The sequence below is a fragment of the Frankliniella occidentalis genome, unplaced genomic scaffold (genome assembly GCF_000697945.3).
Source record: "Frankliniella occidentalis isolate FOCC.00 unplaced genomic scaffold, Focc_3.1 Scaffold57, whole genome shotgun sequence".
Lineage (NCBI taxonomy): Eukaryota > Metazoa > Arthropoda > Insecta > Thysanoptera > Thripidae > Frankliniella > Frankliniella occidentalis.
The window spans coordinates 229,796-242,673 of NW_026267187.1; the positions used below are offsets into that span (position 1 = coordinate 229,796).

The 12,878-nt window shown below is 44.6% G+C and overlaps 2 protein-coding genes across 12 annotated transcripts in view; one reads left to right on the top strand and one right to left on the bottom strand.

Moving 5' to 3' along the window:
- The window catches only part of LOC113217320 (CLIP domain-containing serine protease B15), an 18,164-nt gene extending 15,032 nt beyond the window's left edge, over positions 1-3,132 (bottom strand). For 3 of the 5 annotated variants that reach the window (XM_026437162.2, XM_026437161.2, XM_026437160.2), the window contains exon 1: positions 3,014-3,132. In XM_026437162.2, coding sequence (XP_026292947.1) covers positions 3,014-3,083 — 70 coding nt within the window. In that variant the 5' untranslated portion in view covers positions 3,084-3,132. Of the gene's footprint in view, positions 1-733; positions 753-3,013 lie in introns of those variants that run through there. The other 2 variants (XM_052267675.1, XM_052267674.1) reach the window with 2 other exon arrangements.
- LOC113217322 (phospholipase A1 member A-like) overlaps positions 2,215-12,878 on the top strand; it is a 43,592-nt gene continuing 32,928 nt past the window's right edge. The window contains exons 1-6 of one of the 7 annotated variants that reach the window (XM_052267680.1): positions 2,395-2,464; positions 3,308-3,403; positions 6,654-6,857; positions 7,972-8,128; positions 8,865-9,013; positions 12,030-12,124. In XM_052267680.1, coding sequence (XP_052123640.1) covers positions 6,815-6,857; positions 7,972-8,128; positions 8,865-9,013; positions 12,030-12,124 — 444 coding nt within the window. In that variant the 5' untranslated portion in view covers positions 2,395-2,464; positions 3,308-3,403; positions 6,654-6,814. Of the gene's footprint in view, positions 2,483-2,662; positions 2,870-3,069; positions 3,211-3,307; positions 3,404-6,653; positions 6,858-7,971; positions 8,129-8,864; positions 9,014-12,029; positions 12,125-12,878 lie in introns of those variants that run through there. The other 6 variants (XM_052267679.1, XM_052267681.1, XM_052267678.1 and 3 more) reach the window with 6 other exon arrangements.

Consider the following 12,878-nt stretch of genomic DNA (forward strand, 5'->3'; position numbering starts at 1 on the left):
TTATTTTTGGGCCACTTACGTGAAAGACACTGAGAGATAGAGCCAAACGGACGAAATTTTCGCCCATAGGGCTCTACTTACATGAGTTACCCCTTAAACGTCCATAAAAAAAATATTTTTTTTCCACTTCTTGGACCAACCCCTATTTCTTTGTTACCCCCTCTGACCCACTCAGGGGTGGTTGCCAGGATTTGCACCAACCGTTTCGTTGACCACAAGTGACAACAATAATACCCTGAAAATTTCAAACCTCTAGCCCACGTCTTTCTTGGGAAACGGACAGACAGACAGACAGACAGACAGACAGACAGACAGACAGACTGACAGACGAGCACAGAGGCGATGGCATAAGCTCGCTTATATAGCTTTTAAGCAAAAGAGAGGGCTAAAAAAGGAGCAATCACAACAAAACCATCGTTTTCGTTTAAAATCTGTTAATGCGCAACCTTTAATTAACTGTATGTCGAGAACCATTTTAGGCACCGAGCCAAATGTTCCTCCTTTTAATGCGCAATGTACGGTTTCGGGGGGGTACTTCCTCTGCCATTTTGCGATTTGGGCCCTCCTTTTAGCACTTTTTGACCATCGTACTTTACTTTATAGGCCAATAAACATGTTTCTATCTTTTTAACTCTTATTTTAGTTGTTCCTTTTAATTTATTGCAGCGGCACTTCATACCACTGTAAAGAAGGCCCTTTTCTCTTATAAATACGCCCATTCGAAATGTCGTACCTTTCACCTTTCACCCTCAATACTCGTTCAAAGGTAGAAGTGCACGATTAGGGTCTTCCTCGGTTCATACGCTCCCCGAATGAGATCATCGGGTAGACTTTTCAGAAGAATGGAGAGGACACTCAGTTCTACCCGATGCACAAAATCAAAATTCCCTGCGTGTTTTTTAAACGTAAGATATTTCGACGTTTATTTTCGCTCCTTCAGCCGGCCGGCGAGGCGAGCGCGCGCTGCTCTGTCTCTGTTCCTCCCACGCGGGCGAGGGAGAGAGAGCGAGCTGGGGTCCCCCCACCACCACCCCGACTCCAGCGGCGGGCTCCGGCGGGACGGCTCCGGCGGCTCTGCACGGGTTCAGTTCGAGGCGGATAGAACCTGAACGGTTAAATGTGCCGAGAATCTGAAAACAGCGACGTCGAGCTAAAGGTTGAGCGCACATCGTTTGCTTTAGCCACTTTAAAGTCTAGTGCCTCGTTTCAGAGATATGACGTGATATTTTTAATAATCTTTGTTTGGAAATGAACACTTTTCAATCAAGTTAAATTTAAGCACATAAGTTAACGTTGCGCGACTGATGTTAAGATGCAGGTTTGTTCCTTGTTTCCTTCCGCACATTTTGACACAAGTCCCGTTAAAATCGCACGATTAGTTTCGGAGCTACGGCGAGTACCGCATACCCCTGCACAGAGGCCCTTTTGTTCAATTTCAGATGAACGCTCACGAGTTAGGTCACTAGACTTTTTGGCATGTGATGCAGCACATCAAACTGCATCGATTCCATCAGATTCCAGCTTGACATGTTTTTGTTCCGGGTTAATACCTTCGTTGACTGGACTAGCTCGGTTGACACAGCGAGCGGGCCCGATGTTTGATTGACACGTTTAGGGCCCGAGCTCGACCCTCCGAACACGTGAAAAGGGTCTCGAGATCCCCGCTATAGGCAGAAACCCAGTCTCCTTTAGCCAGCTTATATCGGGGAGGTACTCTACCCTATTGTTTCCAGCAAAGATTTGTATCAAGGACTGCCTCCCCCCCCCCCCAAAAAAAAACAACAACCTTACATTGAACGGAATTATTTTTCGCATATAAACAAATACGTGTACTACATGTAGCAGTACATGCAGCTGCAGCTTTTACAGAAGACTGAGTTCGTTACGGCTGCACTGATAAACTAAGTGTCTAATTGCACAACACCTGTAGGTGTGCAACACCAAGTTTAATACATACAAGTGTGCGACTTTGTAGTTCTACATAATTTCAAGGTGAGCAGTTGCAAGTGTGCAGCTCCTTCTCATGTGAGAAACGGGTGCTCGAATCGACGTCGAATCGAGGTCGATTGCTTGAGAAGTTATCGTCGGTGCTGAGACGAAGTTGTCGACGAAATTTCGATGTCTCTCCATAAGTGCCTCAGGGCACGGCTAAATTCAGCTAATGGGCCTTGACGGTTCCACCGTTCCCAGTACTAAATTGCAAGAAATTTCACACCGTACATGATCGATGTCGATTCGAGACAGGGTCGTACCTCACTGTACAGTTAGCTCTCGCTGATCACCCGCAACACCATAACAACTTTATGCTGGAGACGTGTTTAACAGGGCGCGGAAAATGTCCGTCACGGACTTCGCCTCCTGCAGGAATTTTTGAATGCGACTTCGACGCGAAAGCCTACGGACACCACCAGTCGCTATTGGACCTAGCTTCGAGGGAGAAATCACTCCGGATAAAAGCTAACGAGTTAGTACGTTAGTACACGTTAGTATACCCCATTTTTAGCGCAAGTTTTCATTATTTACGCGAAATTATTTTATTACGAGTTAGTACGAGTTAGTGCGTCTTTAGTACATGCCTGGGTGTACGAGCTAGTACGCAAGTGATTTCTCCCTCGCCGAGCTTTACCGTTGAAAACTGTCCCTTTTGCCCCTCTTTGATAAGGTATCGAAGAAGTTGACGTCGAAAAAAGCGTCGATTTGTGGGACAAAATCCCGTGGATTCGACATTTGGGATCGACAAATTTTCGACCGGCCTAATCGACGTCGATTCGAGATCGATTCGACCACTGATTTCTCACTGGGTGAACACTTCCTTATATTGAACGTATGAAGTGCTCAACCGAGGAGTTGCAAGTGCATACATACCAAGGTGAACACTTGCAAGTATTCAACTTGAAGTTGCACTTTTAGAAGTGTTAAGCAGCGGCACACTTAGTTTATTAGTGTAGACATGCTGCTGGCAACAGTCGACATCCTCAAAAACGTCGTCATTGAAAGTTTTTTTTGCTCTTACCTTGAGCGCCCTCAACTATACGCATGAAGGGCACAGCAGTAACTACGAACAGGAGGCGCAGAGCTTGCATTGCGCCTGGATAGATCTGAACTGCATTGGGCCACAGAACACGTGTGACTAAAGACGGGTAACCTGTTTCACGCTTGGATAGGTGCCCGGGTGCCCGGGAGCGCTATGCTACGACTAGGTCGTTCAAGGTGACGATCTAATGACCAGCAGAGCACCTATGCAGACATGCTGTGTTATTGTGGTGTTACTATTTCATGTTACTGTACGTGTACGTCATACCTACAGGGGACCCAGTCCAGAAATCCTATGCGCGTTCTCATGAACAATCGGACATCAAGGGATGTCCTGGGAGGAATTTCTCAAGAAAGGTGACTCATGCAGGTAAGAAAATAACACTACATTACTTTCCTAGTATCATGGTTCGTCTCGTTAACAGAAAAAGTTAACGCGTTACGTTACGTTAATTTGTAAATCAAGTTAACGTAACGCGTTACGTTAACAGTGCAGAGGAATTATTAACGCGTTACGGTACGTTAAAACGTCGTTAACGTTACGTTAAGTCCCAAAATTGCCAAAAATCTTAAAATCGCGAAGAAAAGAGTACAAAATTGCGGAATTACGCTGGAAACTGTTAGGACAAACAATAAGCAGTCCCTTTTTAGATGAAAACATTGCATTCTAAGTCAATTTTACACAAACAAAACTTTTAAAAAATGGAATAATATTCATTTACTGAAAGGAAATTCGCCTTTTGCCATCGTTCATCAAACCTGTTTTAACGTTAACGGTGTTACGGCGTTACCTATTCCTGATAACGTAACGCGTTAACGTTACCAATCCTAGACAAAAATAACTCGTTACGTTAACGTTACTAAAAAAGTTAACGTAACGTCGTAACGTCGTTAACTCGTTAATTAACGAGACCAACCCTGTTTGTGACATATTATGGAGTATAATAAAGGTATTATGGGACCCGTATAACGGAACATTATGCGAGTTGGTGACCCCTCGGGCGGATCCGCGTGGACTGTTGTAACTACTTGAACTGACCTACAACAAGCTCCGCTTCGCTCCACCGGCAACTCCGTTCGGCAGGGGCCAGGCCTGCTTGGCCTGCCGGCGGCGATGGTCGGGCCTTCGGCCCGACCATTTCAGTCTCGCGATTTACTGAAGTGCATAATCAAATAAATAATGTGACCGGTAAATCACTTGGCATATTTGAGTAAACTAAAGCGTCCGGCGAGGGGCCTGCGGCCCTAGAAATTTTCCCCCTGGACATGACAAGAGACTGTAACGGGGCAACACCGTGACTACACCCCACCCTTCTGCTTTGCTAAAGAATTAAAAAAGGTGAACCAGCGCAGTTTTTAGATTGTACATTGTTTGTCAAACAGTTTTAAAACTTGACTTTCTGCTATTGTTTTTAATATATCTACCTCTAGGGCCGAAACAGTAAAAGATACGGCAAATCCGAGGGTAATTTCAGATGCAGAATGCGTTGTTTTGGGGGGGTACTTCCTCTGACATTTTACGATTGGACGCCTCCTTGTACGTCTTTATGAGCAACGCGGTCATTTTCGCCGTATTTCGTCGAAAAAAGCACTCTAGCCCAAACGGTGCAAGATAGGGTCAAACGGACGAAATTTTCGTCCAAAAGGCTCTACTTTCACGAGTTACCCCTTAGGAGACCATAAAATAATATTTGATTTTCTACTTTTTGGACCAACCCCTATTTCTTTGTTACCCCCTTCCACCCCCTTAGGGGTGGTTGCCAGGATTTGCACCAGGCGTTTCGTTGTCCAGGAGTGACCCCTAACACTGTTATTCAACGAATGTGACGTCACATTCGTTTGAATGTAAATCGTGTCACGTTCGTTTAAATGTGGTGTCACATTCGTTTAAACGTGAATCGGCCAGTGCCTGGGCCCATTTGACCATCAATTCACGTGAAGTCACGTGCAAATGAATGTGACACAATATTCAAACGAATGTGACACGTTTCACATTGAAACGAATGTGACGTCACATTCCTTGAATAACAGTGAAGATACCCTGAAATTTGCAGACCTCTAGCTCATCTCCTTCCTCTTACACGGACGACGGACAGACAGACGGACACGAGAGCGGTTACATAAGCCCGCTTTAATGCTTTTTTAAAAGCAGAAGGGCGGGCTAAAAAACAAAGAGGGAAGCTTTGTGGCCTAGTCTTATAGGGACTGTCTTCAAAGTTTTGGATTTACATTGCGCCTTATGGGCGGCTCGAGTTTTAGACCAGAATAACTTTTATACTGATTCGACACTTAAAACCTACAAGCACGGAGTTCGTGGAGTCTCCGTATAAACCCGTAGTTCCAGGCAGCTCCGTACAGACACGCAGATCAGCGGGTCCCCGTATAACGTCGTAAGTGCTTCAAAGTCACTTCTAAGATATAGCGCTTCAAAGTTTTGGATTTACGTTGCGCCTTATGGGCGGCTGGATTTTCAGACCAGAATAACTTTTGAAGTAATTGACATATCGAAATGCGGTTTTCGCTGATCGATAGCCCTTGGTTTCCTCTATCCGACGCACTTCATAACTCGAAAAACATAGTTACGACGCCAAACGGCGGCCTGCTGAACTCCGTGTTTGTACCGAGCCCTCGGGAACTGCGTGTTTATACGGAGCCGCCACGAACTCCGTGTGTAGGTTTCAAGTGTCGTATTGATATATCGCAATGCGGTTTTCTCTGATCGATAGCACTGAGTTTTCTGTATCCGACGCACTTCATGACTCGAAATTTTCAAAAAACATAGTTATGATGATATACGGTGGCCTGCTGAGCTCCATGTTTGTACAGTACAGAGCCCGCGGTAACTGCGTGTTTATACGGGCCCAACGCCGTGGAGGTAGGCAACCCGTAGCGCTGCCCGCCAGCGACAATTTCCCTTTTCTCCCGCACAATCCCCTCTTTTCCCTCCGATGCCCGCTAGCGACAATCCTGACCCTTCTACCTGGGGCCCTTGCCCGCTAGCGAGCACCTCTCGTTTATACGGAGCCTCCACGAACTCCGTGTGTATATGTTTCAAGTAAGTGTCGAATAAGGTGAAATTTAGTGGTCATGGTTTTAAATTTGGTCGAGTAGTACACGAAATACAAGAGGATTACATAGGGATTACACCTTCATCCGTACACAGGATTACGCGAGTGGTGGCCCCCTTCGCTGATTCTTCACCCTTTTACTCGCCTCACGCCCCCCCCCCCTTTTCACCCGCAGCGGAGTTTGGATTGCTGGGGGAGCGTGGTAACACTATACAGGGCTCTTATATACGCCAGGAGAGAAGTAAACTTAAAGAAAATTATGACAAATATTCCTGAAAATGTCATACAAAAAGGCAAGCTGCTATTAAAATCCCGAGATCGCCACTACCTTTTGGGTACAGCCCCCGTCGACCTCATCATATCCTCATGCCCTCGCGTCCGTTGTCAAGTAGTATGCACTGTGCGAGGAAACGCTTCGGTGCACTCCGCATTCACTACACCACCTCAAAATACCGCCCACGCACAGCAGCCTAAGTCTACGGTGCAGCACAAACTTGCATTTCCTTCCTGCGGAATTTCCCATAACGATTAACCACTGTACTCTCAACACAGCTGTGACTGCAGTCACGCGAAAAACCAGTGGCGTCAGTACAGGTGCTTCAGCCATTGCATTATAAGGCCGTGTAAGTTTCGTCCCAGCTGGCACTCACTCATAACTTCCAGAGGACTCGGCCACGACATTTCAGAACGCATTCATCAATACAGAGCCTAAGATGAGTTTCTGCGTAGTGCTAATCTATGCTTCACTGTTGTGCGGTAAGTACCGTAGCCATAAGAGCTGATAATGGTCTGTTGATGTTACTAAACATTTGTCTAAACCCGTCGCGTTCAATGTTAAAGTAGGCGAGGCGATGTATACACAGCAGTTACCCACGCCTTTGAAGCACCAAATCCCCTAAAACATTCTCAGAACGTGTTTTTAGCCCGCTCTTCTGCTTTGAAAAGACTATCAAGCGGGCTTATGCAAACGACCTCGTGTCTGTCTGTCTGTCTGTCTGTCTGTCTGTCTGTGTGTCTGTCTGTGTGTCTGTCTGTCTGTGGGTCTGTCTGTGTGTCTGTCTGTCTGTGTGTCTGTCTGTCTGTGTGTCTGTCTGTCTGTCTGTCTGTGTGTCTCTGTGTGTCTGTCTGTCTGTGTGTCTGTCTGTCTGTGTGTCTGTCTGTATGTTTCACTAGAAGGAGATGTGCTAGGGACTTGAACTTTTCAGGGTAACTTAAGGTTCACTCCTCGAGAACGAAACGCCTACGGCAAATCCTGGCAACCACCCCTAAGGGAGTGAATGGGGGTACCCGAGGTTCAAATATTCGCCCCAAAAGTTATATTTTTTTAATGTCCTTCAAAGGGGTAATTTGTCAAAGTAGAGAACGTTGGGCAAAATCGTCGTCCGTTTGACTCTATCTCTAACCGTCTATGCGCTGGAGGGTTTTTTGACGAAAATAAGCTAAAAATTGCCGTAGTGAACAATAAGTTGTAGAAGACATAAAAACAACAGACTAGAAAAGAAACTCCCCCCCCCCTCCCCCCACTTCCACTTAATGGCAAAACAATAGGGATTAAAATGAGATGCCGCCCAAACTGCTGCGACATGCCTGCGACGAGTAGGAGGCGTCTAAAGCTCCGAGTGCACGCGCCGCGGCGAAATGAGTTCGTACGCTTCTGGAGCGTCGCGGCGAGATCGTACTCTTCTGGTTTGTCGCGGCGAGATCGTACTTGTCTGGTTCGGCACGGCGAGATCGTATTCTTCTCGTAGGACCCGTCGACTTGCAGGCTTGGTTGCCAGGCAGCTGAGGGGGACTCAAATCTTTGGATATGTGTATTCCTTCCTCGACGCTATTTGTGAGGAATTAAATAAATAAAAATCTGTTCACGCAGGTGCAAATGGGAACGTTCTTCTCACTACAATAAGTAACATCGGGGACTCTTTTGGGAGGTTATCGGACAGCATAGTGGGCAGCGTCGTAACTGTTCCCACTAATCTCACCACAAGTATCGCCGATGGTTTCAGTGAGATCCAGTTCATCCTCATGTCGTAAGTGACTTCCTGAGTGCTCAGTGCAACCTTTTACTTTTTAAATAGGTTTAAAATTGGTACCCAAAAAGGCGCAGTCTTGTACCATAAACTCTAAATGTAAAGGAACTCCTTTTTTTTACCTTAAACTAGCACTAAAATGTTTGTCTATAGCAAGAGATCTATGGACAAAAAGGTGTCATTTTATAGACAAATTGTGTCATTAGAAGGGTCAAAGTGTTTTTTGAATAAATTGTCCCCTCCTTGGAAACAAATTCGTTGCGAAAAAGGGGACGGATTTAAACGTCCACTCGCTGGGACAAATGTCTTGTCCACGAAACAGGAAACAAATTTGTCCATAAGATTACAACAAAATTGAACTTTGTCTTCTCTAACGAAACAATTTTGTCTGTCGTTGGATGCGTGGAAATCCGTTCCCTCGTTATGGACAAAATTGTTCTTTTACATTTAAAGTGTAAACGACACTACAATGTGAAAGATGTGTTGTAGTTTTACAGTTAATAACAAGTTTCGGTGAACATAATTTGTGACCCTCGCAGTAAAATAAGATTTTGTTCCTCAGATTGAAAAACGTGTGTAAATGTACGTATGTAACTTATGTACGCATGTAACGTTTTCCGTTAAAATTACGGCAGTAATGAGGCAATTCTTTATAGTTAAAATTCTACTTTGGTATTTGGGAGTCCCTCGACTTGGCTTGATGGCAATCGCTGAGCTTCTGGAGTTGTGTTGACAGGTCCGACGAAGGCCACTCGTCGTGTAAGGTGGGAGACGCACCCACACTTCTCAAGAACGCCAGGTTCAATGAGTCGCTTCCCACTGCTTTCTTTATCCATGGATACCTGGACGGGCAGGATAGTGAGAGCCTGATCGCAGTCTCTGGAGGTAAGAGCTAAAGCGCACCAGTGGGGCACTTCACTGGTAAAATCGGGTAAAACAGCTGTTAAATTTTACACGTCAATTGACGAGTTAGTTCCAGTTGCAGTTAGCTTGTCTGCGGTGTGCAGTTCTTGAGTAGAAAGAACGTTGTATGCCAAAGTATCATAAAAAATTGCACTCTACGAAAAATTACAAATTTCTGTATCAAATTTGTTACAGTTTTCTGTATCCGGGCACTGTGATGCACCAATTTGCATCGGTGATACAAAATCTTGCAATAGCTTATGGAAATTTGTAAACATTATACATTTTTGGATTTTATTTCAAAATTTTATATTAATCTTATAATTTTCTGTAATCTGATTACAAATTTTTGTAAACGAGATACACATTTCTGTAACATGGAAACAGAAATCTGTATGTGCGTTCAAAACTGTGCGGTTTTAACGTTCAATTTGAACACGATATGAGTAGCAGTTAGACTGAATCTAGCACCATATACGATAAAATCAATTTTCAAAGTATTCAAATATAAATCCCATTTAATAGCCTGATAGCCAAAGGAAAGGCTCAGGGGCCAGCCAAGACGCGGATTAGAATGATACCGGGTCGGAGCACGGCTGCTCGCAGGTAGTCGCCTTAGCCGCGTGGGCTATGTAGCTTTTAGGCAAAAGAGCGGGCTAAAAAGAGCAATTTCTCGAGATTTTACTATTAATGCCGACAAAAATGACATCTGACTGCTTTTGTCGCATAGTAATAGATGTATCCTGTCTAAAAATGCTACAGGAAGCTGCGCAATCAAATAGTGTGTAGAACCCAGTCCAAAAATCCCATGGACACCATGGAATTCCATGATCTCTTTTCCATGGATAGAGGTCCGTTTTCCATGTAAGATGCATCATATTCCATGTGGTGTCTCTTCCCATGGGCGTTCTACCATGGAAAGGTGTTTTCCATGGAACAAGATTCCATGGAATAACGCTTTCCATGTGAGGACTCCAAGGAAAAGTTCTTGCCATGGTTAAAGGCTCTATGGAAAAATGGTTACCATGCGAGAGGGCTTCATGGAACGGTTGTCTTTCTATGGGGTGACCTATCCCATTGGGCACTGGCCTCTTTACCATGGAAACAATTTCCCATGAAAATCAAAAGTGCTGTAGAATTTGAATTATTGGAATTTTGATCTGAAATTTGGTATGTAGCATCTACGATGAATTTTAGTGGGGCCGTTTAAATTTCATTCAAATCTGAGAACTTTTTTCTGACAACTCGAAAACGGCTGGAGCTAGGCAAAAACGGACACCAGATTTGGCTCCGCATCGATTCTGACACCTTATAGACACGTTTCATTTATTTCGACCAGACATCTCTTTGTCTTTTTGTGGACTTAAACATTTTGGTATTACTCCATGGAGTTAGTGCCCTATTCCATGGAGACGCTCAACTGCCAAGGAACCTTATTTTCATGGAAACTACCTCACATGGAAGTGGGCAAAAAATACATGGAAAGTTATCTTCCATGGGGAAATGTCTCCCATGACATTCCTTGATATCCCATGGTTAATGGGAACGATCGTGGGATTTCTGGACTAGGAAAAACTGCACTACGACAAAATTCCTGCTAAGCCATTTCCCCCAGTTTTCACCAAGTTTTCCTACTTCAAAAACCCTCTTGAACCACAGTTTTGGAGTAAGCTATCTAGTACTTTAGGGTTACGTGCGTGGAAGTGTTGGCTACAACGTAACAGAGAGCTTTCGTTCAATTTCGCTCTTACTCTTTTTATGTTCAATAGAAACGAACGGAATATTTCAGATTTTAGCCCGCCCTTCTGCTTTGAAAAAGCTATCCAGCGGGCTTATGCAAACGATCTCGTGTGTGTCTGTGTGTTTGAGTGTCTGTCTGTTCCACTAGAAGGAGATGTGCTAGAGACTTCAAATTTTCGGGGTATTTCAAGGTCCACTCCTAGAGAACGAAAAGCCTACGGTGAATCCTGGCAGCCACTTCTAAGGGTGTGAATGGGGGTCTCCAAGGTTCAAAAATTCTCCCAAAACGTAATTTTTTTTTACGTCCGTTTGGTTCTATCTCCAACCGTTTAGGCGCTGGAGGGTCTTTTTTGACGAAAATAAGCTAAAAATTGCTGTAGTGAACAATTAGTTTTACAAGAAGGCCTAACAAGCAAGCCCATCCTTCCGCCAAACGGAGTTGCCAGCTCCACTTCGCTGCGCCGGCAACTCCGTTCGGCAGGGGCCGGGCCTGCTTGGCCTGCCGGCGATGGTCAGGCCTTTGGCCTGGTGAAATCACTTTGCATATTTGAGTAAACTAAAGCGTCCGGCGGGGGGCCTGCGGTCCCAGAAATTTGCTCCTCGGACATGACAAAAGACTATAACAGGGCAACACCATGACTACACCCCATCCTTCTGCTTTGCTTAAGAATAAAATAAAATGAACCCTCGCAGTTTTTAGATTGTATATTGTTTGTCAAACGGTCTTAAAACTTATGACTTTTTGCCATTGTTTTCTATATATCAACCTCTAGGGCCGAAACAGTAAAAGATACGGCAAATCCGAGGGAACCGTCAAAGTGTCTAATTCCGGACCAGCAGGGTAAATCCGGGCACTACTTTTTTTTGCATTTTTACAGCAAGTTACACAATATAGGTTCGTAATTTGGATAGATACTTTTCCGGGAGGCTCTGGAGATTTAAATAATTAGTAGTTTCATATTTTAGAGCCGCCCAGAGCAGTGCACTTTGAATAACATGACCCGACCAGTACACACACTGTGAAGCGGTACTTTAATGCGTGTGCCGCTTAGCACCAATGCTAAGCCACGGTCACTAGATACAGCTTTAACGTCACTACGCTGTATAACACCTAAAGTGACTAAATTTCCCTAACCATGGGTTCGTTTCACAGGTAACAAGAATTGTTAACGTTTGTAAGCACCTAGCGGAAAAGTCTTATGAACACATAACATATCAGTTGTTGCGCTTAACTGTAAAACGGATATTTTTCCAACAGCGTTCGTACGCAAAGGATCACACAACATTATTGCTGTCGATTGGAGCGAGTATTCCGGTTTCCCATACCTCTCCGCCTTCAGTAACCTTCCAGGCGTAAGTACCTAGCTCCTCCTTTCTATAGAACTACTTGTCACTCCCTTAAATAACCATTCTAGTCTATGTTCGTACTGAGAATTAAGGCAAGAGCCAAATCGTAAACATATGCAAATCTGAGGGGGCCTTAGCCCTGGCAAACTGGTGTACACCAGCCCCGGCAATCTACGACAATCTTCGTCAATCTCTTGGTAATCGGCTGCTAAAGCCATGCTTTTTGCCTACATTGAGGGTGACACTAGCGGGCCATTCCATTTACCAGTTACAGGATCTGGACCGACCTTCTCCGACTTTCAAAAAAACAGAAAAGGAAAAAGCCTGCAAAACATGAAATTTTTTAGTATTTTTCCCTGCGCTGCTGGCTTAAACGGTTCCGGAGATATGGGCATTTGAAGTTTGAAATCCCTAACTTTAGGTGTTTTAGCTCAAATATCTAAAACTAGGGGCCCGTACGTGGTCAATGTGGTGCACGGGGTAGTGTTTGTAATCGGTCGGTTAAGCGCCTTACCCGACATCCTCTGTTCCTCTCCCACTCAGCTGCGTGTTATGAGAGAAAGAGAGACAGATGCTGTCGGGTAAGGCGCTTAACCAACCGACTGCAAACACTAACTGGGTAGCTGAGCGAAGCGGGTTAAAGTTTCATAACGGAAACCATTGTTTCAGTCGGTTTTTTATTTTACGTTTTTCAGATTTTCTCACTGATTTTTCCGGTTTTTCTGAATTTTTTGAAATGATCCTTTCTTGGGTGGCGTGG